At 47.3% G+C, this 27945-nt stretch overlaps 1 protein-coding gene across 4 annotated transcripts in view; it reads right to left on the reverse strand.

The window, feature by feature from the left end:
* Positions 1 to 2880: 2880 nt before the first annotated feature.
* The window catches only part of slc29a4a (solute carrier family 29 member 4a), a 67885-nt gene continuing 42820 nt past the window's right edge, over positions 2881 to 27945 (reverse strand). For 3 of the 4 annotated variants that reach the window (XM_055651071.1, XM_055651069.1, XM_055651070.1), the window contains exons 9-12: positions 18717 to 18904; positions 14638 to 14878; positions 13204 to 13377; positions 2881 to 6753 (exon numbers count right to left, since the gene is read on the reverse strand). In XM_055651071.1, the coding sequence (XP_055507046.1) occupies positions 13235 to 13377; positions 14638 to 14878; positions 18717 to 18904 (572 nt within the window). In that variant the 3' untranslated portion in view covers positions 2881 to 6753; positions 13204 to 13234. The remainder of the gene's footprint in view (positions 6754 to 13203; positions 13378 to 14637; positions 14879 to 18716; positions 18905 to 27945) is intronic. The other variant, XM_055651072.1, reaches the window with a different exon arrangement.

A 27945-nucleotide genomic window follows, 5' to 3' on the forward strand; every position in this document is an offset into this window, starting at 1 on the left:
TGAAGAAATTCCACATGCCTGCTTTATTTTACTGGAACAAAATGACTATTTATGTAAGGTGGACAAAAATGCTGGAGAAACTCAGCGGGTGCAGCAGCATCTATGGAGCGAAGGAAATAGGCAACGTTTCGGGCCGAAACCCTTGTTGTTGCTATTTTGACTTGAGGCCACTAGATGTTGCTGGTGTACTTTCTCGGTGAAAGCAAGGGACAAACAACACAAGGAACTGCAAGTGCTGGAATCTGGAACAAAAGATAAACTGCTGGAAGATTCAGCGGCAACACGGGGAAATTGGACGTAAAAGTTTGCACTCTTTCACTGGGACATGAAGATGGACAATTGTTGTCGGAAGGAACGGCAGAGGCTAGTTTAAGCCGAACTCTGACACAAAAAGCTGGGGTAACATCTCTGGAGAGAAGGAATGGGTGACGTCTCGGGTCGAGACCCTTCTTCAGACTGAGAGTCAGGGGAGAGAGAGGCACAGAGATAAGGAAGTGTAAGGTGTGAAAATGAGACATAAAAGGGGATGAAAATGGAGAATAGATCATTGTTAGGTACACAAAATTGCTGGAGAAACTCAGTGGGTGAGGCAGCATCTATGGAGCGAAGGAAATAGGCAAATTCTTATGCCGAAACCCTTCTTCAGATCATTGTTAGCTAGGAGAAGGTGACAACGAAGCACGTAGAGATAAAATTTAATCAAGGGAACAGTCCAACTGGTGGGAGAAGTGGGTAGGGGGAGGGATGGAGAGAGAGGAAAGCAAGGGTTACTTGAAGTTAGAGAAGTCAATGATCATATCGCTGGGGTGTAAGCTGTCCAAGCGAAATATGAGGTGTTGTTCCTCCAATTTGCGCTGGGCCTCACTCTGGCAATAGAGGAGGCCCAGGACAGAACGGTCAGTGTGGGAATGGGAGGGGGAGTTAAAGTGTTTAGCAACCGGCAGATCAGGTAAGTCCAGGTGGACTGAGCGGTGGTGGAGGGGTGGGTGATGTACTTTGCTTATAAGCACTGGCTCAGCTCACTGAAGGTTAAGGTGTGGGGTTTGTGACGTGCAGCAAAGGTGTCAATCATCTGGTGGGATTGGGACTGACACAACAGTGGGCTGACAATAAGGCGGAACCAATAACCCCCGGGACAGCACATGTTGATATGTCAAAGACTGGAGGTCAAATTGGATTAAACTTGAGCAAGGAATACATCTGTCTTGGGCAACTATGCCAGGCGTTTGTACAAGGATCAATGTCGAAGCCATCATCTTTCATCGATCGATTGGCTTTATCAAAGCAGATCTGCAAAGGCTTAACGTTAGAAGAATTAGGCCATTCGGCCCATCAAGTCCACTCAATCATGGCTGATCTATCTCTCCCTCCTAACCCCATTCCACTGCCTTCTCCCCATAACCCCATCCACCAACACCCAGCAGAGGGATTCGGATTGCAATCCTGTATCATGACTGACGCAGGGCCCAGCCTGAAATGTCAACCATCTCTTTGGATTTAGACGTTAGAGATACAGAATGGCGACAGGCCCTTTGGCCCATCGAGTCCTTGCCGACCAGTGATCCCCACACACTAGCACTAGCCTACACACACTAGGGACAATTTACATTTTTCACTGAAGCCAATGAACCTACAAACCTTTGGAGCGTGGGAGGAAACCAGAGCACCCGGAGAAAACCCACACAGGTCACGGGGAGAACGTACAAACTCCGTACCGACAGCACCCGTGGTCAGGATCGAACCGGGGTCTCTGGCGCTGTGAGGCAGCGATTCCACCGCCGCGCCACCGTGCCGCTCTTTGCTTCCACAGATGCTGCTTGACCCGATGAGTTCTTCCACCAGTTTATTTTCCGTTCATTGAAAGGCGCTATCTGATGAACAGGATGAACAGGTGTGAACCTTTCACCCCCAGTTATAGGGAGACAAGGTTCCTTTACAAACCCGCCTCCACCTCCACACACACACCCTCCACACCTCCCACTTATCCAGGCATGACTTAGCAACACAAGGTAAATTGAAAAACATGAAAATTGGTTGCAAAGTTAATGCAAACCTGTAAACAGATTCAAACAGAATGCAGTACCTGGAAGATGCCACAGATAGATGCAGAGTGCTGGAGTAACTCAGCGGGTCAGGCAGCATCCCCGGAGATAAAGAATGGGGTGACGTTTCAGGTCGGAATCTTTCTTCATATCGGTTGAGCCTTCTCCAAGGCGATGTCTCCGGTCAGAATTCTTCTTCAGACTCGGTGAATCTTCTCCAGTCTGAAGAAGGGTTCCAACCCAAAACATCGCCTATTCCTTCTCTCCAGGGATGCTGCCTGACCCGCTGAGTTACTCCAGCACTTTGCATCCATCTCTTGAAGTACTGGGATTTGAAAACCAGCATCCGCAGTTCCCTTCCGACATCTTTAAGGTGCCTATTAGTGAAGGGAATGTAAAGCTAAAGGAGTTATTGAAGCAACATTTTGAATTGCACAGTATCTCTATATGTTTATGTTAAGCCACTTCAGGTAAATAGAATCACTAGAGAGGCTAAAATACACAAAGACACATCTTGATAGTCACATGAAATGCTGATAACGGTGTGACTGACTAACCAAAATGACTAGCCACAATCAGTTTAGTTTAGTTATACAATGCGGAAACAGGCCCTTCGGCCCATCGAGTCTGCGCCAACCAGTGATCCCCGCACGCTTATGCCCCTGTCACACTTAGGAAACCTGAACGGAAACCTATGGAGACTTTGTGCCCAAGGTTTCGGTGCGGTTCCCGGAGGTTTTTGTCAGTCTCCCTACCTGCTTCCACTACCTGCAACCTCCGGGAACCGCACCGAAACCTTGGGTGGGGCGCAAGGTCTCCAGAGGTTTCCGTTCAGGTTTCCTAAGTGGGACAGGGGCATTATTACACTATGCTACGCACACTAGGGGTAATTTACAAACATACCCCAAGCCAATTAACCTACAAACCCATGCGTCTTTGGAGCGTGGGAGGAAACTGAGGATCTCGGAGAAAACCCACCACACAGCTATCGGGGAGAAGGTACAAACTGGTGCAGACGGCACCCGTAGCCAGGATCGAACCCGTGTCTCTGGCACTGTGAGGCAGCAACTCTGCCGCTGTGCCCCCGTGACCGTCACAAATATTGAGAAATAACACATCACTAGAATTGTTCCAATAGTCGGATCAGCTGAATACTGACACGGGATCTTTCATTTGCAAAATAAATATATACTTGATAAAACCACAGCAGATAATCTGACATTTCACTCTTTGCTTTAATTCTAAATACATCTGCAAATTATTTAACAGGATAAATAGATAAACCTAAAAAACAGAGGATAAGCATTTAGCGACCATCAGGTTGGCATCATTTTAACACCGAGACACTGCCTGTACATGGTCCCCTGACAGTTACATTATTACGGTAGCTTTACAATTGGGATCACTTCAATGTCGGCAGGGATTTCAATACCCTGCCCCAGTCACTAGTGAAAAGGCTTCTATTACTCACAGTGAAACTGAATGATCTGATTTGGCTATTTAATACTTAGCTGAAACTAAGATTGGTAACACAGTGTTTCCAGGTTTGGCGAACTCGTACCATTAATTCACACAGTGTTTACAGCGCAGGAAATGACCGCCCCAGCAGTGTCTACTGGTGTAGGCACAGAGTGCTGGAGTAACTCAGCGGGACAGGCAGCATCTCTGGAGACAGGAATGGGTGGCGTTTCAGGTCGAGACCCTTCTTCAGACCGAGACTCAGGGGGAGAGTTAATCTGCGGGACTCTTTGCCACAGGGGGCTGTGGAGGCCAAGTCAGTGGATATTTTTAAGGCAGAGATAGACAGGTTCTTGATTAGAACGGGTGCCAAGGGTTATGGGGAGAAGGCAGGCAGGAGAATGGGATGAGGAGGCGGAGATCAGCCATGGTTGAATGGCGGAGTAGACCCGATGGGCCGAATGGCCCAATTCTACTCCTACAACTTGTTAACTTGTGCGAGGCACAGAGATGTGGAAGGGTAAGGTGTGAAATCGAGGGATCAAAGGGGACGAAGCTGAAGGAAAACGGAGAATGGACCACTGCTCGCTGAAGCGAAGGTGACAACGAGGCATGTAAAGATAAAATTTAATCAGGAGGACAGTGAAACAAGTCGGAGGAGGGATGGAGAGAGAGGGAAAGTGAAGAATACTTGAAGTTAGAGCAGTCAATATTCATCCGGCTGGGTTGTAAACTGCCCATGCTGGAGTTTCTGCTCCTCAAGAGCCTTAAGGGCCTGTCCCACTATACCAGTTTACCCAAGAGCTCTCCCGAGTTAAAAAAAATCAAACTCGTGGTAAGCACGTAGAATGTACGTAGCGGGTACGTCGGAGCTCGGGGACGTCTCTTAGCGCCTCGTAACGCTAACGGCAGGTACTCGGGAAACACGGTAAGCTCGGGAAGACTCGTGAAAAATTTTCAACACGTTGGAAAATGTCCACGAGAGCCTCGAATACCCACGAGCGGCCATTACCGTAAATCTCCGAGTTCGAATCAGGGGAAACTCGGGAGAACTCTTGAATGAACTCGTACAGTGGGGCAGCCCCTTTACTTCATTTAATTCTGCACGCTTGCTTTTCTCGTGAATCATATCTAACTGCCCCGCGAATCCGTCAATAACATTTTACTCCAGGAGTCTGTGAGAGAATATTCACCATACATGGCACATTTGAAATCCATATTAACGCTACCTTACTCCAGTGTTACATTGCATTTCATACCTTGGCATTTCTTAAAACCGGAATAACTTTCAAGGCACAAGGAAAGATTGCGCACTGTATTTTTCCAGTTTAGTTTCAGTTTTTAGGGATACAGCAGGGAAACAGGCCCTTCGGCCCACTGAGTCTGCGCCGCCCAGCGACCACCCTGTACATTAGCTCTATCCTACACACTAGGAACAATTTACAAAACCTACAAACCTGCCCGTCTTTAGAGCGTGGGAGGAAACCAGAGATCCCAGGTGAAAACCCACGCAGGTCACGGGGAGAACATACAAACGACCTTCATTTTTCATAATTTGACACCATTCAGATAATAATTGGCCATCTTGTTCTAGTTCTTTAAAAAGAGAACTTAATGGGCTTCAGAAAGAATGACAGGCAAACCACCTGTTTGATATGGGGGGTGTATTCCACCATCCATTGCTTACTATTGTCAAACTAATGCCCCTGTCCCACTTAGGAATCCTGGACGGAAACCTCTGGAGACTTTGAACCCCACCCAAGGTTTCCGTGCGGTTCCCGGAGGTTGCAGGTGGTTGCCGGAGGTTGCAGGTAGTGGAAGCAGGTAGGGAGACTGACAAAAACCTCCGGGAACCGCACGGAAACCTTGGGTGGGGCGCAAAGTCTCCAGAGGTTTCCGTTCAGGTTTGCTAAGTGGGACAGGGGCATAAGCGTTAAAGTGTGTAGGAAGGAACTGCAGATGCTGGCTTACATCGAAGATAGACACAAAACGCTGGAGTAACTCAGCGGGACAGGCAGCATCTCTGGAGAGAAGGAATGGGTCAATCGACAATGGGCAATAGGTGCAGGAGTATCTGCAGGAGGACCCGTTTTGGGTCTTCGGGTCTGAAGAAGGGTCTCGACCCGAAACGTCACCCAGCTCCTTCTCTCCAGAGATGCTGCCCGTCCCGCTGAGTTACTCCAGCGTTTTGTGTCTATCTTCAGAGCGCTGAAGTGTTGAATGAAAATGAACGATGTGACCTGTTTTCTCCCCAAAGAGCCTCCCGACGGCCTTGTTCATTATCGAGAAATCTCTACTGGATTGTTAGTAGGACAAGGTGCCGGGCTGGATTGAAGCCGTACACTCTTATGCAAAGATCTTACAGCGAGCAAGATAGATCACTCGATGAAAAAGACGTAGTACGGTCATGGGCAGATTCATGGGGAATTTTCGGCCCCATTTCCGTAACCGGCTTCCGTCTCCGCACCAAAGATCCCGTAGGATACTAGTGCGGAGACGGAAACCGGTTACGGAAACATCCTCGTAAAAATAAAAGTTACTTGGTAAAAATCTTCTCCTCATTTTCAGAATCATAATGTATTAACACAAACTGTTCCCCCGCAACGTTGATTACACTGCGGGTCGGGTCGGGTTACTGAAATGGATGAAAAAAAGGCCCACGTTACGCTCCGTTGCGTACTACACATCTGCCCATTGCATTTAGAAGGAGTGGTCTATCTTGCTCCGCTATAGGATCTCTGCTCTTATGTACAGGGCATAAATATTGGCAATTATTTTCCTTCAGAAACATGGCACATACACACCAAAGCAGTCCTCAACAAAACATGACGCAACAAAAGGCTTGCAGCTCTTTAACACCAGTGAAGAAGGATCAACGCATTGAGTTTACAACCACCCCTCTCACGTCTTACAGGCTGGTCACCCTCGATTACAGTGGGGGGGGGGGAGTGTTATTTGATACGCAGACATACACACTGTAACATGGTCGAGGTTTACAGACAGAAATGGTGATCACCAGGCACTGTTAGAGACAGTCTCGGGACTCGATGAGTGGCATTTCTTCCTGAGGCATCTTCAAGCCCTCCTGCTTATCCGTGTTGGAGATCCCACGTGGTCCTAAAGGAACAGGCGCAGCCGAAACCGTGCTCAAGACTGCACGGGGGAAGGAGTCCTTTGTATCTGAGATGGCACACGACAAGCAATGTTTTGGTTGGGGATGAGATAAATAATCTTTAGTGTTTCTTCATTCACCCTGCAAGGGAAATAAAAAAAATACCCCATCCATCATCAGTCTGAGGAGAACCCTTGCACATCAGGAAAAAAAAAGAAAAAAAAAAGATTTATAACTTGTCCTTTCTGGCTCGATCGACCGATCATTTTCCTGACAGAGAATCCTGGATGTAAAGTTAGATATCACGACCTGTTTACAATGGGTGAAGGGTTGGTCACATATACAGTGGCTTGCAAAAGTATTCATACCCCTTGAACTTTTCCACATTTTGTCACGTTCCAACCACAAACGCAAATGTAATTTATTGGGATTTTATGTGATAGACCAAGACAAAGTGGTGCATAATTGTGAAGTGGAAGGAAAATGATACATGGTTTTCAAATTTTTTTACAAATAAAAAACTGAAAAGTGTGGCGTGCAAAAGTATTCAGCCCCCCTGAGTCTATACTTTGTAGAACCACCTTTCGCTGCAATTACAGCTGCAAGTCTTTTAGGGTATGTCTCTACCAGCTTTGCACATCTAGAGACTGACATTTTTGCCCATTCTTCTTTGCAAAATAGCTCAAGTTCAGTCAGATTGGATGGAGAGCGTCTGTGAACAGCAATTTTCAAGTCTTGCCAGAGGTTCTCAATTGGATTTAGGTCTGGACTTTGACTGGGCCATTCTAACACATGAATATGCTTTGATCTAAACCATTCCATTGTAGCTCTGGCTGTATGTTTTGGGTCGTTGTCCTGCTGGAAGGTGAACCTCCGCCCTAGTCTCAAGTCTTTTGTAGACTCTAACAGGTTTTCTTCCAAGATTGCCCTGTATTTGGCTCCATCCATCTTCCCATCAACTCTAACCAGCTTCCTTGTCCCTGCTGAAGAAAAGCATCCCCACAGCATGATGCTGCCACCACCATGTTTCACAGTGGGGATGGTGTGTTCAGGGTGATGTGCAGTGTTAGCTTTCCACCACACATAGCGTTTTGCATTTAGGCCAAAAACTTCAATTTTAGTCTCATCTGACCAGAGCACCTTCCTCCACATGTTTGCTGTGTCCCCCACATGGCTTGTGGCAAACTGCAAACAGGATTTCTTATGGCTTTTTTTCAACAATGGCTTTCTTCTTGCCACTCTTCCATAAAGGCCCGATTTGTGGAGTGCACGACTAATAGTTGTCCTGTGGACAGATTCTCCCACCTGAGCTGTGGATCTCTGCAGCTCCTCCAGAGTTACCATGGGCCTCTTGGCTGCTTCTCTGATCAATGCTCTCCTTGCCCGGCCTGTCAGTTTAGGTGGACGGCCATGTCTTGGTAGGTTTGCAGTTGTGCCATACTCTTTCCATTTTCGGATGATGGATTGAACAGTGCTCCATGAGATGTTCAAAGCTTGGGATATTTTTTTATAACCTAACCCTGCTTTAAACTTCTCCACAACTTTATCCCTGACCTGTCTGGTGTGTTCCTTGGGCTTCATGATGCTGTTTGTTCACTAATGTTCTCTAACAAACCTCTGAGGCCTTCACAGAACAGCTGTATTTATACTGAGATTAGATTACACACAAGTGGACTCTATTTACTAATTAGGTGACTTCTGAAGGCAATTGGTTGCACTGGATTTTATTTAGGGGTATCAGAGTAAAGGGGGCTGAATACTTTTGCACGCCACACTTTTCAGTTTTTTATTTGTTAAAAAAATTTGAAAACCATGTATCATTCCACTTTGTGTTGGTCTATCACATAAAATCCCAATAAAATACATTTACGTTTGTGGTTGTAACGTGACAAATGTGGAAATGTTCAAGGGGTATGAATACTTTTGCAAGCCACTGTACTTTCACTTTAATACAGGACAGATGGTAGACAAATGTGCTGGAGAAACTCAGCGGGCGAGGCAGCATCTATGGAGCGAAGGAATAGGTGACGTTTCGGGTCTCGACCCGAAACGTCACCTATTCCTTCGATCCATAAACAATAGACAATAGGTGTAGGAGCAGGCCATTTGACCCTTCATAGAAACATAGAAAATAGGTGCAGGAGTAGGCCATTCGGCCCTTCGAGCCTGCACCGCCATTCAATGTGATCATGGCTGATGAACTCAGTATCGTGTACCTGCCTTCTCTCCATACCTGCTGATCCCTTTAGCCACAAGGGCCACATCTAACTCCCTCTTAAATATAGCCAATGAACTGGCTTCAACCACCTTCTGTGGCAGAGAATTCCAGAAATTCACCACTCTCTGTGTGATAAATGTTTTCCTCCTCTCGGTCCTAAAAGATTTCCCCCTTATCCTTAAACTGTGTGGCCCCTTGTTCTGGACTTCATGTTCTGGCTGATCATCCACAATCAGTACCCCGTTCCTGTTTTTCCCCCCATATCCCTTGAGTCCGCTATCTTCAAGAGCTCTAAGATGTGGGAATCTTGGTTGGTATTGACGAGATGGGCCGAAGGGCCTGTTTCCGTGCTGTATGTCTCCAAGACTCGTTGTCAGCATTTTTCGAGGGGGGGGGAGGATGGGGAGAAACGGGACGGAATTCTGAGACATTTCTCAAGTGTTCAGTTCAGTTTATAGTCACGTGTACCGAGGTACAGTGAAAAGCTGCTGTTGCGTGCTGTCCAGTTAGCGGAAAGATGACACATGATTACAATCGAGCTGTTTAACCATATAACAATTACAGCACGGAAACAGGCCATCTCGCCCCTTCAAGTCCGTGTCGAACACTTACTCTCCCCTAGTCCCATCAACCTGCACTCAGACCATAACCCTCCATTCCTTTCCCGTCCATCTGTCTTCACCACCTCCACTGGAAGCTCATTCCACACAGCTACCACTCTCTTGAGTAAAGAAGTTCCCCCTCATGTTACCCCTAAACTTTTGTCCCTTAATTCTCAAATCATGACCTCTTGTTTGAGTCTTCACTCCTCTCAATGGAAAAAGCTTATCCACGTCAACTCTGTCTATCCCTCTCATCATTTTAAAGACCTCTATCAAGTCCCCCCCTTAACCTTCTGCGCTCCAAAAAATAAAGACCTAACTTGTTCAACCTTCCTCTGTAACTTAGTTGCTGAATCCCAGCGTGTGGATACATGATAAGGGAACGACGTTCAGTGCAAGGTGAGAGCCAGGTAAAGCCCGATCAAGGTAAGGGCCGAGCTGAGATCTGAGATCATTGTTAAAGTAAGAAATGCTGCTGTAGGAGTCAAGGTTTAAAAGTGTGGAACGATTGTAATCGGCTGCTCTTCTATGGGTAGAATTACATTGTGTGTACCTATCCAGTAAGATGACGCGTTAAATAATTGATTGAAGCACGTTATTAGATGAACAAAAAACAAACAGATATTTTGAAGCCAGCGACATTCTAATTATCATTAATATTTTAGAATGATTTTGAATTAGTCTCCACTAAAGACGCACAAACACTTCATACAACGGGCGTTGAGGCGAAGAGGCCTTTGCCTGAAACTGCTTATGCCAGATGTTGTCATGAAATGAGTAGGAAGGAACCGCAGATGCTGGCTTAGACAATAGACAATAGACAATAGGTGCAGGAGTAGGCCGTTCGGCCCTTCGAGCCAGCACCGCCATTCAATGTGATCATGGCTGATCATCCCCAATCAGTACCCCGTTCCTGCCTTCTCCCCATATCCCCTGACCCCGCTATTTTTAAGCCAATAAGACAATTAACCAGCACACCCGCAAGTTTGTGGGAGGAAACCGGAGCACCCAGAGGAAACCCACGCAGTCGCTGAGAGAACGTACGACCTCCGTACAGACACCTTTACACCAAAGATAGACACAAAATGCTGGAGTAACTCAGCGGGACAGGCAGTATCTCTGGTGCGAAGGAATGGGTGACGTTCCGGGTTTCAACAATTATTTTGGAACAAAACGTCACCCATTCCTTCTCTCCAGAGATGCTGCCTGTCCTGCTGAGTTACTCCAGCATTCTGTGCCTATCTTTGTTTATGAGAATGTCGGAGGAAGTTTGCTCTTATTTTGTTTATATCTTTAATTCTAAATAAAGCTTATTTTATTTGATTAAAAATAAATCTCTGGAGGACATGGATAGAAAATAGATGCAGGAGTAGGCCATTCGGCCCTTCGAGCCTGCACCGCCATTCAATATGATCATGGCTGATCATCCAACTCAGTATCCTGTACCTGCCTTCTCTCCATACCCCCTGATCCCTTTAGCCACAAGGGCCACATCTAACTCCCTCTTAAATATAACCAATGAACTGGCCTCAGCTACCTTCTGTGGCAGAGAATTCCAGAGATTCACCACTCTCTGTGTGAAAAATGTTTTTCTCATCGCGGTCCTAAAAGACTTCCCTCTTATCCTTAAACTGTGACCCCTAGTCCTGGACTTCCCCAATCTTTGTTTATGAGAAATCTCCAATCGCCCCACTTTCCCTGACCATTCACAAAGTTCTGCATGTCTTATCTTTCATCAACTCTTCCCATTCCCTTATGAAAGTTATTATTTAATCCCCTTTTAGGTAGTGAATGAGAGAGTAACACTTCATCTTGAGTGGCACAGTGGGAGTAGCGGTAGAGTTGCTGCCTCACAGCGCCAGAGGCCTGGGTTTGATCCTGACTACAGATGCTGTCTGTACGGAGGCTGTACGTTCTCCCATGTGACTGCGTGGGTTTCCTCTGTGTGCACCCGGTTTCCTGCCACAAATTGCTCCGCGTGTGGGGAGCGACGCATCACAGCACGGCTCGGGAACGCCATCCATCCAAGACCGCAGAAAATTGCAGCGAGTTGTGGACGCAGCCCAGACCATCGCACAAGCCGACCTCCCTTCCATTGACTCCATTTACAACTCACGCTGCCTCGGCAAAGCCGGCAGCATAATCAAGGACCAGTCGCACCCCGGCCACTCCCTCATCTCCCCTCTCCCATCAGGCAAAAAGGTACAGAAGTGTGAAAACGCACACCTCCAGATTCAGGGACAGTTTCTTCCCAGTTGTTATCAGGCAGCTGAATCATCCAACCAGCAACCAGAATATCATGTATCTATACACTGTACATGGCTCGATTGTAATCATGTATAGTCTTTCTGCTGACTGGTTAGCTGGGTACACGTGACAATAAACAATGAACTAAACTGAATGCGAAAGTGGGATAACATAGAACCAGTGGGAATGTGTGATCATTGGGTAGCATGGACTCGGTGGGCCGAAGGGCCTGTTTCCACACTGTATCTCTGAAGTTAAAAACTAGAACCTTGAAAGTGTTTTTCCTTTTTGCCGTCTCCACGACTTCAGACAATTGTTAAACATCCTGTTACAGATCCTATTGCCGTGGGTAACAGTATCTACGGATTCTTTCCTTACGAAAACTCAGATGTGTACATGTGTCGAGGGCAGTGGTGAATGTCATATTAGGAGCTGAGATTAACCTGAGGGCTGTTGGCAAAAAGATCTGTCATTCCTTAATAAGTCCACTGTTAATTTAAATGTTGAGCCCGAGGCAGAGATGATTAATGGTAACATGAACCTTGTGGAAAGATGAACTTCAGTGTAGTGTAGAGATGCAGCGCAGAAACAGGCCCTTCGGCCCACCGAGCCCGTGCAGACCGTACACTACTTCTATCCTACACCCACTGGGGGGCAATTTACAATTTTACCGAGCCAACCAGCCCACGAAACTGCACGTCTTTGGAGGGTGGGTGGAAGCCGGAGCTCCTGGAGGAGACCCACGTGGTCGCTGGGAGAACGTACCAACTCCCCAAGAGCGGAACTCGCTATCAAAACACGGAGGGGACGGGGGACACCATTTTTTGGCGGCCACGCGCGCATGCGCACACTCACACGCGCATGCGAGGCTTCGGAGGCTCAATCCAGCGCTAAAAGCGGAGATTTTAAAATCGGGTTCACAAAACCTTGGTGGGGATGTCCCCCACCTCTCAAAACATGGGGGGGACATGTCCCCTCTGCCCCCCTCCCCCCTCCGGGTTTTCCGCCCCTGCATTCCCCGTTGAAAGATGAACTTTAGGTTAGTTTAGAGATACAGCGTGGAAACAGGCCCTTCGGCCCATTGGGACCGCACCAACCAATCACATCACCAGGTACACGAGACAATAACATTTGATTGAACCATTGAAAGCACGAAGCCAACCTCTAAGGTAAAGCTGGTTGTAAAAGCTCATGTCGAATGCTGGCCTGTCTTGCGTTACTGGCAGTTTAGTTTAGCAGCCTCTCCCACACGGAGGGCATCAGTTTGGGTAAAGACTTCCACGCTTTATCCAAGCCACGTGAAATTCTAACAATGATCTGTTCTACAATTTTCCTTGATCCCCCTCCTCTTTGATGTCTCGTTTTCACACCTCACATTTCCTCATCTCTGTGCCACCCCCACCCCTGACTCTCGGTCCGATGCAGGGTCTCGATCCCTTCTCTCCACAGACGCTGCCTGTCCCCTGGCTGAGTTACTCCAGCATTCTGTGCCTATCTCCGGTGAAATTCTGCGCGTTTGCTCACCCCTCGTTGGAGTGGTGTGGAGAGTCCATGTTTAGAGTCCTGTGGTGAAAGTACCGTTGACTGTTTCAGTGTGAATGCATGAGGTGTGAGACATACTGGTCAGGCTGAAGGTGATGTAGGCCACTGCCGATCCCAGGGTTAGGCCGGACATGTAGGACACAGTCATGGTGTTGCCTGTAAAGAGAATGGAACAAGAGATGAATATCTTCCAGCAGTTTATTAACCCACAAACAAACCCGACCTCCTTCACAAACCCACCCTGACTAGTCTCACCCTGCCAACACCCCGCCCTTCTCGCTGATGTCCAATGTCTTCAGTAATAGCAAGGAACTGCAGAACCTGGGCACGGACACGGTGGTGCAGCGGCAGAGATGCTGCCTCACAGCGCACGAGACCCGGGTTCCATCCTGACCACGGGCGCTGCCTCTACTAGAGTTTGTACGTTCTTGCCCACGACCGCGTGGGTTTTCTCCGGGTGCTCCGGTTTCCCCCCACACTCCAAAGACGTACAGGTCTGCAGGTTAATTGGCTTCTGTAATAATGTGTACATTGTCTGCAGGTTGTACTCGCTAGAATTTAGAAGATTGAGAGGGGATCTTATAGAAACTTACAAAATTCTTAAGAGGTTGGACAGGCTAGATGCAGGAAGATTGTTCCTGATGTTGGGGAAGTCCAGGACAAGGGGTCACAGTTTAAGGATAAGGGGGAAATCTATTAGGACCGAGATGAGGAAAACATTTTTCACACAGAGAGTGGTGAATCTGTGGAATTCTCTGCCACAGAAGGTAGTTGATGCCGGTTCATTGGCTATGTTTAAGAGGGAGTTAGATGTGGCCCTTGTGGCTAAAGGGATCAGGGGGTATGGAGAGAAGGCAGGTACAGGATACTGAGTTGGATGATCAGCCATGATCATATTAAATGGCGGTGCAGGCTCGAAGGGCCGAATGGCCTACTCCTGCACCTATTTTCTATGTTTCTATGAAGGGCCGAATGGCCTACTCCTGCACCTATTTTCTATGTTTCTATGAAGGGCCGAATGGCCTACTCCTGCACCTATTTTCTATGTTTCTATGAAGGGCCAAATGGCCTGCTTCTGCACCTATTGTCTATTGTCGATGGAGCGAAGGAATAGGTGACGTTTCGGGTCGAGACCCTTCCGGGTCTCGACCCGAAACGTCACCTATTCCTTCGCTCCACAGATGCTGCCTCGCCCGCTGAGTTTCTCCAGCACATTTGTCTACCATCTGTCCTGTATTAATGACTCCACGTACAGTGAAAGTACAGTGGCTTGCAAAAGTATTTCATACCCCTTGAACTTTTCCACATTTTGTCACGTTACAACCACAAACGTAAATGTATTTGATTGGGATTTTATGCGATAGACCAGCACAACAAGTTTCTATGTTTCTGTAGATGCAACTTTGTCGCCTTTACCTGCCAGCTCTCTCTGCTCCGGGCTGACTTTGCCCGCTGCCAGGATCATGGGCACGCTACCAAAATAACCATTGGAGATGCCCATGAGCAGGGAGAAGACACACGGCCAGGCGGGGTGGCTGAACACTGGCCGGTCACTGGGCAGTACACACAGGAGGAACAGTGGGATGAAGACCACCCGCGTGGAGGAGCAGGCCAACAGGTGGAGCCCTCTCCAGTCGTAAGGGAGGGCTGCGAGAATCTGCAACAGATAGATAGAGATATGCCATTTATTGTCACTATACATGTACAGTGAAACTGAAAGCTGCTCGTATTCAGTGCATACATACAATTTAGCACAAAAACAAGAAACAGAAAAAACAAAAAACAGAAGGGAGATGGGGGGGGTGGAATAGGTGCACACATTCTGCGGCGCTACATACATATATACATATATACAGATGGAAGTCCGTGTTGGGCGGTGTAGTCAGTGCATGTGTGAATTTGAATTTATAGTAGATATAATTCTCGGAAAGCAACTATTCCTGAGTCTGTTTGTCCTGGATTTGATGCACCTATAGCGCCTTCCAGAGGGCAGCAGGTCGAACAGTCCAAACGCAGGATGGGAGCTGTCTTTGATGATCTTCTTTACCCTGCTAAGGCAGCGGGAGGTGTAGATGACAACACTTTTAGTAACGACAAAAAACGGATGAGAACCGGGTCAGAATGCAACTCCATTTCATGAAACAAAGCAAGACTCGCCAGATTCAGAGACTGATCATATTATTATTGACAGGTTGAATAAGTTAGGTCTTTATTCTCTGGAGCACAGAAGGTTAAGGGGGGACTTGATAGAGGGCTTTAAAATGATGAGAGGGATAGACAGAGTTGATGTGGACAAGCTTTTCCCTTTGAGAATAGGGAAGATTCAAACAAGAGGACATGACTTGAGAATTAAGGGACAGAAGTTTAGGGGTAACATGAGGGGGAACTTCTTTACTCAGAGAGTGGTAGCGGTGTGGAATGAGCTTCCAGTGGAAGTGGTGGAGGCAGGTTCATTGGTATCATTTAAAAATAAATTGGATAGGCATATGGATGAGAAGGGAATGGAGGGTTATGGTATGAGTGCAGGCAGGTGGGACTAAGGGGAAAAAAAGTTGTTCGGCACGGACTTGTAGGGCCGAGGTGGCCTGTTTCCGTGCTGTAATTGTTATATGGTTATATGGTTATATGGTTATGATTTGAAATCCCGATTATCAAAAACAATTGTGTTAATTGCCAAGCTGGTACGGGTTCAGAGAAGATTTACGAGGATGTTGCCAGGACTAGAGGGTCTGAGCCATACGGAGAGGTTGAGGTGGCTGGGACTCTATTCCTTGGAGCGCAGGAGGATGAGGAGGTGATCTTATAGGAACAGGTTGGGTAGATGTTGAGAATATAATTCTCAACGTTGTAGCGAATCAGTTCCATAGACAAAGTCCATGTTTGACGTTGATATACACATTACAAAAAACAGACTCCTGACCGGAAACGTCACCGATCCATGTCCTCCAAACTTGCTGCCTGACCCACTGAGTTACTCCTGTACTTTGTGTCTTTTCTGGTAAACCAACATCTGCAGATCCTTATCTCTACAAATTCATATTGCGAAGATGTGGCCAGGTGTTGAGGGTGTGAGCTACAGGGAGAGGTTGAGCAGGCTGGGACTCTATTCCTTGGAGCGCAGGGGGATGAGGGGAGATCTTATAGAGTTGTATACGATCATGAGAGAAATAGATCAGGTAGATGCACTGAGTCTCTTGCCCAGAGGAGGCGAATCGAGGACCAGAGGACATAGGTTTAAGGTGAAGATGAAAAGATTTAATAGGAATCGGAGGAGTAACTTTTTCACACAAAGGGTGTATGTAACAAGCTGCCAGAGAAGGTAGTTGAGGCAGGGCTAACACAACATTTAAGAAACAGTTGGACAGGTACATGGATAGGACAGATTTGGAGGGATATGGGCCATACGTGGGCAGGTGGGATTAGTGTAGCTGGGACATGTTGGCCAGTGTTGGTCGAAGGGCCTGTTTCCACGCTGTATCTCTATGTATACTTTTAAGGTAAGCATATTGAATTTTACATAATACCCACCTTAGAGTCATGGAGTGATACAGTGTGGAAACAGGCAGGTCCCATCTACACTAGTCCTACCTGCCTGCGTTTGGCCCATATCCCTCTAAACCTGTCCTATCCATCCATGTACCTGTCTAAATGTTTCTTAAACGTTGCGATAGTCCCTGCCTCAACCACCTCCTCCGACAGCTCGTTCCTTACACCTGCCATCCTTTGTGAGAAAAGATCACCCCTCTGTGGGGAAAATAAAGATAAATAATTCAAATGATGCTGGATGTACTGAGAATGTAACTCCAGAGACTTATCAATGGTCCTAAAACACGTGACATTCTTGTTACTCTAGTTACAGAGAAAGGTTGAACAAGTTAGGGCTTTATTCTTTGGAGCGCAGAAGGTTAAGGGGGGACTTGATAGAGGTCTTTAAAATGATGAGAGGGATAGACAGAGTTGACGTGGAAAAGCTTTTCCCACTGAGAGGAGGGAAGATTCAAACAAGGGGACATGACTTGAGAATTAAGGGACTGAAGTTTAGGGGTAACATGAGGGGGAACTTCTTTACTCAGAGAGTGGTAGCTGTGTGGAATGAGCTTCCAGTGAAGGTGGTGGAGGCAGGTTCGTTTTTATCATTTAAAAATAAATTGGATAGTTATATGGACGGGAAGGGAATGGAGGGTTATGGTCTGAGCGCAGGTATATGGGACTAGGGGAGATGATGTGTTCGGCACGGACTAGAAGGGTCGAGATGGCCTGTTTCCGTGCTGTAATTGTTATATGGTTATATGGTTATTCTTGGCGTGCATTTTAGATTTGATGATTAGATATTTCTAACCACGTAAAGGATTTTAATGAAGTGGACATTCTTGGTGCAATCAGTGGGAATTGTACCAGGAGGCTTTAAGAATTTAATTGCTTTTGAAAGAATCTACAGATGAATCATCAGAACTACATATGATCGTTAAAGAATAATAAGGCGTCATTTAAAAAATAGATGAGTTCACAACTGATGGCGAGCAAAGCTTCGGCGGCTGATGAATGTCTCAAAAATGACATAGACTGAAAATTTAGATCAATTACCGTGGTTATTTGCAGGTAAGTTGCATTTTTTAGGGTTGTCAAAAGGACCATATAACCATATAACCATATAACAATTACAGCACGGAAACAGGCCATCTCGACCTTTCTAGTCCGTGCCGAAAACATAATCTCCCCTAGTCCCATATACCTGCGCTCAGACCATAACCCTCCATTCCCTTCCCATCCATATAACTATAAGGACAAAACATTTTTTTTAAGAAAGTGCTGGAGTAACTCAGTGGGTCAGGCAGCATCTCTGGAGAACAGGGAGCATCATGTCCCAGCTACACCCGTCCGACCTGCCTGGGCTTGGTCCATATCCCTCCAAACCGGTCCTATCCAAGTACCTGTCTAACTGTTTCTTAAACGTTGGGATAGTCACAGCCTCAACTACCTCCTCTGGCTTCGGAGGCTCCGTCCGCAGGCCCAGTGGACGGTGACATCGGGAGCTCGCGGGTCCCTGGTGGGAGACTGCTTACCGGAGCTCCAGCGGCGGCAGCTTCTCCCGCCCGAATTGCGGGGCTGAAAACGACCCGGGGCGGGGCCTGACGTCGCCCGGCGCGGCTTTAACAGTTGCGGGATTTGCTTCGCCCACCGGGGGCTCCAACATCAAGACCCGGGCAGGGCCTGACATCACCTGGCGCAGCTTTAACAGCCGCGGGACTTGCCATCACCCGCCGGGGGCTTTGACATCGGGAGAAGAATGGAGAGCAGGGGAGAGACAAGACTTTGCCTTCCATCACAGTGAGGAGGAGATTCACAGTGATGGGTGTAGGTGTGAATTGTGTTGGTGTGTGTCTTGGTTCTTGTCCTGTTGTAGGACTGCAGAAACCAAATTTCGTTTGAACTTCATTTGAGGTTCAAATGACAATAAACGGCGTTGTATTGTGTTGTTATTGTGAAAGTCCTACCTTTCCCACAAAGTCGGACAGGTTGAAGATGGCCATGATGAGGATGGGCAGCCACTCTCCGAGAGTGCAGTTGCGGATTTCTGATTCCAGGCCCGGAAACAGACAGAGGGTGATGAAGTACGTTAGTGTAATGGACAACATGTAGGGCCAGATAACGCCAGCCACCATGTACCGGTGTAGAATGATGTCTGCGGAAAAACAATCAGAGGGTAAAGTGTCACCCCCTGTCAAAAACCAGAAACCATTTCAGTATTTGAGATACTAGATTTAGCTCAGAGATACAGCACGGAGACAGGCCCTTCGGCCCATCGATGTCTGTGCCGACCCGCGATCAGCCCGCTCACCAGCTCTATCCCACTCACACTACGGACAGTTTACAATCTTTACCGAAGTCACTTCATCTACAAACCTGCACGTCTTTGGAGTGTGGGAGGAAACCGGAGCACCCGGGGAAAACTCAAGCGGGTTATGGGTGAGAACGTACAAACCCCGTACAGGCAGCGCCCGTAGTCAGGATCGAACCCGAGTCTCTGGCGCTGTGAGGCAGCAACTCTACCGCTGCCACCATTTAAATGATGCATTTGCCATTTAAGAACAGATATGGAACCAAACTATAATTCCATTATTATCTGATTTCAACTAACATTAATTCATTTAGAAATGAAATTTAGTTGGCTGCTTTTTGTACATTACTAGGACTTAAACTGCAATGTCCATGCATTTCCAATTGAGCTACCATGTATACACATTGGTAGAAGCCCTCGGGCTTTAGAATTTAGAGATACAGTGCGGGAACAGGCCCTTCAGCCCATCGAGTCTGCGCCGACCAGCGAGCCCTGTACACTAGTACTATCCTACACACACTAGGGACAATTTACAATGTTACCGAAGCCAATTAAATCTATTTCAATGTTATCCCACTTACTCACCCATCCCCCACACACAAGGGCCAATTTACAGAGGGCCAATTAACCTACAAACCTGTGTGTCTTTGGGATGTGAGTGGAAACCGGAGCACCTGGAGAAAACCCACATGGTCACATGGCGATTAATGATCAGGGTAGACTCGCTGGGCCGAAGGGCCTCTCTCCACGCTGTATCTCTAAACAAAACTAAGCTAGACAGAATGTGTAGGAAGGAACTGCAAATGCTGGTTTAATCCAAAGATAGATACAAAACGTTGGAGTAACTCAGCGGGACAGGCAGCATCTCTGGAGAAATGGAATAGGTGACGTTTCGGGTCGAGACCCTTCTTCGGACTGGGAGTCAGGGCGAAGGGAAACGTGAGATATAGACATTGATGTAGAGAGAGATAGAACAAATGAATGAAAGATATGCAAAAAAGTAAGGATGGTAAAGGAAACCGGCCATTGTTAGCTGTGAGCTAGGTGAAAACGGGTTACAGACAATGAGATTCAACAAGAAGACTTTGAGACTAGTGCAACAACTTGGGTGGGGGGAGGAACACAGAGAGAGGGGATGAAGCTTTGAAAGGCCTTACTGCTGAGCCAGCAGATTTAACACAGTAGACGAGGAACTGCATGGTAACATGACCTTAAATGGATGTATGATGGGCCTGTCCCACTTAGGCGACTCTATAGGCAACTGCCAGGGACTAATTTTAATGGAATTCACCTGGCGACAACCTACGACAGCAAAAATTGTCGCCACTGTCGGCGGATATTTTTCAATATGATGAAAGTTTTGCGGCAGTCGCCTGTAGCCGCCCAAAACATCCCCTAAGTTGGACAGGCCCGTGAAGCAAAGAAAAATCAATTAAATGTAAAATCGAGAGTGTAGAGGGAGGAAATGTGAAGGGTGCGGGCGGGTAAGTGTGAGAGACGGCTGCATGAACGGCAAGAGGGGCCGATACAGCGATGTGCTTCAACAAGGGCTAAATACTAAACCATCACGCGCAGACCAGGTGGGCCGAAGGGCCTGCTTCCGCGTTATGTATCTCTAAACTAAAACGAGACAGATTGTAGGTCTCTGTCGGTTGATGATGAAGGGGAAGTGCCTCTAAAGTAAGTGAGACAATGGGCAGATGGGAAGACTCTCCGGATTAATGGGGGAAGGCATCTCCTAGATGAAAAGATGGGAAGACCCTTTGGATTAACAGGGTGGGATGTCCATGGATTGACCACTGGGATGCCTTCCCTCAACTGACCACAATGAAGTAACAAGGGTGTCTCTCAGGTCTGTCTAAACCCTGTGGGGCATGTTGGTCGGCGTGGGGAAGTTGGGCTGAAGGGCCTGTTTCCACATTGTGTGATTCGATGACCCTTGTAGTGCGATATCCTGGGAATCTGTTGGAGTTACTGTTATTTATGGTCAAAATAAATGAGTTGCGGACTCAAATGCAGCGTAACCTCATCAAAATGAAAGTTAATAGTCTCGTGGAGGGGAGAGCTGGACTGACCTGGCACTTAAGGGAAGCTGAAAAACTGGCGGAGTTAAGGAAGATCAATTGAAGTGTAAATCACATCTGACATATACTGGCCCACAATGGAATGCCGGATTGCAGCTTTCAAGTCCCTCCACCCCTCTACACTCTCCTATCTTTTATGATGTTGGGATTTCTGTGACAAAACTTCCTCTTGGCAACTGAAACATCTTTGCTTTGCGAGTGTCCAGGCAACAAGTCCCAAACTGTGACACTGATCTTAGCTTCTTTTAGTCTGTGGACAGAAAGCGCTGTCTGCGAAACTCAGCGGTGAGGCAGCATCTATGGAGCGACTGCTCTCACCCCGACGTTTCGACTGTTTACCCTTCTTACCGATGTCGGGGTGGGCGGGGGGGGGGGGGGGGGGGGGCCGAACCAGCAGGTCGAGGAACGGTAGGCTGTGGGGGAGCTTTCCGGCGGCTGTCACTCTACTCAACAAACTACCTGAAATTGGACAAGTCAATGTTCATACAGCTGGGATGTAAACCACCCAAGCCAAATATGAGGTGCTGCTCCTCCAATTTGCAGTGGGACTCAACTCATTCTGGCCATGGAGGAGGCCCAGGACAGAAATGTCGGATTAGGAATGGGAGTGGGAGTTGAAGTGCTGAGCCACCGGGAGATCAGGTTGGTTAATGCAAATTTAGCTTAATTTAGTATCACACTGGTCAACCTGAGGAGCACCTTCAGCAACAGACTGGTTCCACCAAGATGCAGCACAGAACGCCACAGGAGATCCTTCTTCCCTGTGGCTATCAAACTGTACAACTCCACCCCCTTCTGTCGTGGGGTCGTCTGACTCCCTCCCCACCCCCCCCTCTTCCCCCCATCTTTGCACATCCCCCACCCTGAACTTTTCACTTGTCACTTAAATTTCATGTTTCATGTATCTTGTTGAGTCAAGAGTTTTTTTGTTGTCATGTGTCCCAGATAGAACACTGAAATTGTTACTTGCTGCAGCACAACAGAATATGTAAACAAACATGAGAAATAATATGATAAACGAGAGAGAGAAAAGAAAAAAAAACGGGGGAGAAAAAAGCTGTATGACTGTTGGCAGATCAATTTCCCTCCTGGGATAGACAATAGTTTTCTTTACTCAGAGAGTGGTAGCGGTGTGGAATGAGCTCCCAGTGGAAGTGGTAGAGACAGGTTCATTGGTATCATTTAAAAATAAATTGGATAGGCATATGGATGAGAAGGGAATGGAGGGTTATGGTATGAGTGCAGGCAGGTGGGACTAAGGGGAAAAAAAGTTGTTCGGCACGGACTTGTAGGGCCGAGATGGCCTGTTTCCGTGCTGTAATTGTTATATGGTTATATGGTTAATAGACAATAGACAATAGGTCCAGGAGTAGGCCATTTGGCCCTTCGAGCCAGCACTACCAAATCTATACTATCCTATCCTATCAGGAGGTCAAGGATAAATCTTTCTCTGGGACCATTATGGGGGACCCCTACCACCCCAGCAACGGACTGTTCCAGCTGCTACGGTCAGACAAACGCCTCCGCTGTCATGCTGTGAAAACAGAGAGGATTAGACGGAGTTTCTTCCCACAGGCCGCCAGGGACTAATTTACTGTTGTGTTGTGTCTTCTTAAAATTGTTGTTTTTTGTCCCTAACATATAAATACTGATTCTGTTCTATTCTGTTCTGTAGTTTTTGCACAATCTGCAGGCATTGCCACTTTCATTTCACTGCACATCTTGTATGTGTATGCGACAAATAAAGTTGACTTGACGTGAAACATTGACACAAGACTTTTACGAGAGGATGAGCTAAATGGCCTTTCCCCGCTTTCTCCACAATATATTGCCAAAGGCTGGAGGCCAAATTGTTCTCCTTCCAAGATGCACACAGGGGTATGAGATTAATGTATAGTAATTAAATGTCGCCGTGCAGCATTCAGTCAACCCTGTCCCAGATTCACAGGCCTCAGATACACAGAGATACAGATACAGTGCGGAAACAGGCCCTTTGGCCCACTGAGTCCGTGCCGACCAACAATCGCTAGTTCCATCCTACACATGCTAGGGACAATTTTACAGAAGCCACTTAACCTACAAACCTGCATGTCTTTGGAGTGTGGGAGGAAACCGGAGCGCCCGGAGGAAACCCACGTGGTCACGGGGAGAACGTGCAAACTCCATAAAGACAGCGCCCGAGGTCAGGATCGAACCCGGGCTGTGAGGCAGCAGCTCTACTCAATGCTCCACCATGATGCTGCCAGATCTTGGGCAAGAAGTGCTCCCCCACTCAGCCCAATGTCTACTCCGCCATTCAATTACGTCTGATCCATCTTTCCCTCTCAACCTCCCATTCTCCTGCCTTCCTCGCATAACCCCCGACACCCATACTTATCAAGAATCCACCAATCTCTGCCTTAAAAATATCCACTGACTTGGCCCCCACAGCCGTCTGTGGCAATGAGTTCCACAGATGCACCACCCTCTGACTGAAGAAATTCCTCCTCACCGCCTTCCATCTCATTCATCCTTCTTTGTAGGGATGTGTACTGTATTATTCCAGGTGTGGGAAGGAACTGCAGACACTGGTTTACACTGAAGACAGACACAAAATGCTGGAGTAACTCAGCGGGACAGGCGGCATCTCTTGAGAGAAGGAATGGGTGACAATAGACAATAGACAATCGACAATAGGTGCAGGAGAAGGCTATTCGGCCCTTTGAGCCAGCACCGCCATTCAATGTGATCATAGCTGATCCTCCCCAATCAGTACCCCGTTCCTGCCTTCTCCCCATATCCCCTGACTCTGCTATTTTTAAGAGCCCCATCCAGCTCTCTCTTGAAAGCATCCAGAGAACCTGCCTCCACCGCCCTCTGAGACAGAGAATTCCACAGACCCACCACTCTCTGTGAGAAAAAATGTTTCCTCGTCTCCGTTCTAAATGGCTTACTCCTTATTCTTAACCTGTGTGTGGCCCCCGGTTCTGGACTCCCCCAACATCGGGAACTAGCGTGTCCGAGCCCTTAACAATCTTTGTTAAGGCGGAAACTTGGTGACGTTTCGGGTCGAGACCCTTGCTCAGATTTCTTCAGCGTTCTGTCCTGTGTATAATTCCACGTTCCTCTTGGTTTGGTACGTGTTATAGAAGCCCACGACTTTCACTGAATTGCACAAGTGAAGTCAAAATAACGCTTGTCATTTTAATCGCTCATAACTCACCCAGTGCAAGGACATGTGTTGAACCTTGTAGGTGACTTACACAACCACAATGTTCATTTATTTAATAGTTGCTGCTGTTCCATTTATCAAACTACCAGCGTGAACTTCTGAAAACAGGCCGTAAATCTGAATTCCCATCGCACTTTATCATCTATGAACTGTTTTGAAAGCTGCTGCTCTGGAGAAGTGGGGGCAGCAAAACCGGGCGAAATAGCTATTTTTTAAAGCACGTTGGTCTTTATTAAAGCATAATTTCCACCAAACTCCTTTGGATCAGGCCTGTTTAGCCAATAACTTGAAAGTTCTTAAATGGTTGTTAAATTTGGATCTGGTCCTCACTAATCTAAAGATGTGCTCGATGAAATGATGGCCTCAACAGCAATTGGAGAATGGAGATTTACTTTAGACTTTAAACATTAGCATTTAAGATTTCATAGAGTTTAGTTTAGAGATACAGCGAGGAAACAAGCCCATTCAGCCCACCGGGTCGGCGCCGACCAGCGATCCCTGCGCATCAACACTATCCTATACCCACTAGGGACAATTTACACTTATACCGAGCCAATTAACCTACAAACCTGTACGTCTTTGGAGTGTGGGAGGAAACAGAAGATCTCGGAGAAAACCCACGCCAATCACCGGGAAAACGTACAAAACTCTGTACAGGCAGCGCCCCGTAGTCGGGATCGAACCCGGGTCTCCGGCGCTGCATTCGCTGGAAGGCAGCAACTCTACCGCTGCGCCACTGTGCTGCCGATACAGCGTAGAAACAGGCCTTTCGGCCCACTGAGTCCGTGTCGACCAGCGATCACCCCGTACACGAGTTCTATCCTACACGCTACGGGCAATTCTGCCGAAGCCAATTAACCTACAAGCCTGCACGTCTTTGGAGTTGTGGAGGAAACCGGAGCACCCGGAGAAAACCCGCGCTGTTACAGGAGAGCATGCAAACTCCGTACAGACAGCACTCGCAGTCGGGATCGTACCCGGGTTTCTGGCGCAGTGAGGCAGCAACTCTACCAGCGCGCCACCGTGCAGCCGAACTATAACAACATACTATTAAATACATACGGACAGGTTCAAGGATTTAGAGGGATATGGGCCAAACGTGGGCAGGCGGGACTAGTGTAGATGGGGCATCTTGGTTGGCATGGGCAAGTTGTGATGAAGAGCCTGTTTCTGTGCTGTATGTACAGAACCTCCAAGTGAAGTTCCACAAAGATCAGTACCGTAACCACTGATGTTCACAATTTATGTTGATGAATTTTGGGATCTGAAACGCATTTTGTATACGGTGGTGGGAGCGTGGGGGCGGTGCTTATGGAAGGCGTTGACAGCCAGCAAGAATATATACTTGGGAAATGAATTTCAACAAGAGAGCTTTGGGATATCACATTTTAGGGAGAGGAATAAGGTCAGGTTGAACTTGGGAAATAAATGGGTTAGAGGAGCAAAGGGATTTGACGGCACAAATACACAAATAACTACAAATAGCAGCACTAAAAGGCCATTAAAAAAAGTCAAGCAAACACAAGGATATCATTGTTTAAGAGGGAACTGCAGATGCTGGAGAATCGAAGGTTACACAAAAAAGCTGGAGAAACTCAGCGGGTGCGGCAGCATCTATGGAGCGAAGGAAATAGGCAACGTTTCCAGAAGGGTTTCGGCCCGAAACGTTCGTTCCGAAACGTTTCCTATTTCCTTCGCTCCATAGATGCTGCTGCACCCGCTGAGTTTCTCCAGCTTTTTTGTGTAACAAGGATATCATTGTTGTGAAATTGAAAAATGAACTCACACATGACCTTGGTGAGGCCACATTTGCAGAATTGTCTGGTTTAGTTTAGTTTAGAGATACAGCGGGTACACATAGAAACATAGCAAATAGGTGCAGGAGTAGAGGCCATTCGGCCCTTCGAGCCTGCACCGCCATTCAATATGATCATGGCTGATCATCCAACTCAGTATTCTGTACCTGCCTTCTCTCCATACCCCCTGATCCTTTAGCCACAAGGGCCACATCTAACTCCCTCTTAAATTAGCCAACGAACTGGCCTCAACTAACTTCTGTGGCAGAGAGTTCCAGAGACTCACCACTCGCTGTGTGAAAAATGTTTTCTCATCTCGGTCCTAAAGGATTTCCCATTTATCCTTAAACTGTGACCCCTTGTCCTGGACTTCCCCAACATCAGGAACAATCTTCCTGCATCTAGCCTGTCCAACCCCCTAAGAATTTTGTAAGTTTCTATAAGATCCCCCCTCAATCTTCTAAATTCTAGCGAGTACAAGCCGAGTCTATCCAGTCTTTCTTCATATGAAAGTCCTGACATCCCAGGAATCAGTCTGGTGAACCTTCTCTGTACTCCCTCTAAGGCGAGAATGTCTTTCCTCAGATTTGGAGACCAAAACTGTACGCAATACTCCAGGTGTGGTCTCACCAATACCCTGTACAACTGCAGTAGAACCTCCCTGCTCCTATACTCAAATCCTTTTGCTATGAATGCTAACATACCATTCGCTTTCTTCACGGCCTGCTGCACCTGCATGCCTACTTTCAATGACTGGTGTACCATGACACCCAGGTCTCGTTGCATCTCCCCTTTTCCTAATCGGCCACCATTTAGATAATAGTCTACTTTCCCGTTCTTGCCACCAAAGTGGATAACCTCACATTTATCCACATTATACTGCATCTGCCATGCATTTGCCCACTCACCAGCCTATCCAAGTCACCTTGCAGCCTCCTAGCATTCTCCTCACAGCTAACACTGCCCCCCAGCTTCGTGTCATCCGCAAACTTGGAGATGTTGCATTCAATTCCGTTCAATAAACAGGCCCTTCGGTCCACCGAGTCTGTGCCGACCAGCGATCCCCGCACAATAACACTACCCCCCCTACACACACTAGGGATAATGTACTTTATACCAAGCCAATTAACCTACAATAAAGTGAGTGACAATAAAACACTCTTGACTTGACCTGTACGTCTTTGGAGTGTGGGAGGAAACCGGAGCACCCGGAGAAAACCCACGCAGGTCACATACAAATTCCGTACAAACAGCACCTCTAGTCAGGATCGAAACCGGGTCTCTGGCGCTGCGAGGCAGCAACTCTACCGCTGCGCCACCGTGCAGCGTTGTTCCTGGTTTAGACATTTAAACATTTGTATTTTTTTCCAACATAGAACAGAACAGTAGATAGACACAAATTGATGGTGTAACTCACGGGTCACAAGTTAATACTTGATAGGAGAATTAGGCCATTCGGCCCATCAAGCCTACGCCGCCATTCTATCATGGCTGACCTATCTCTCCCTCTCAACCCCAATCTTCTGCCTTCTCCCCATAATCCCTCACACCCAGGAGGTCAGGCAGCATCTCCGGAGAAAATAGGTGCAGGAGGAGGCCATTCGGCCCTTCGATCCAGCACCGCCATTCATTGTGATCATGGCTGATCGTCCCCTATCAATAACCCGTGCCTGCCTTCTCCCCATATCCCTTGACTCCATAGCCCCTATAGCTCCATCTAACTCTCTCTTAAATCCATCCAGTGACTTGGCCTCCACTGCCCTCTGTGGCAGGGAATTCCATAAATTCACAACT

Source organism: Leucoraja erinacea, chromosome 20 (assembly GCF_028641065.1).
Source record: "Leucoraja erinacea ecotype New England chromosome 20, Leri_hhj_1, whole genome shotgun sequence".
NCBI classification, from domain to species: Eukaryota; Metazoa; Chordata; class Chondrichthyes; order Rajiformes; family Rajidae; genus Leucoraja; species Leucoraja erinaceus.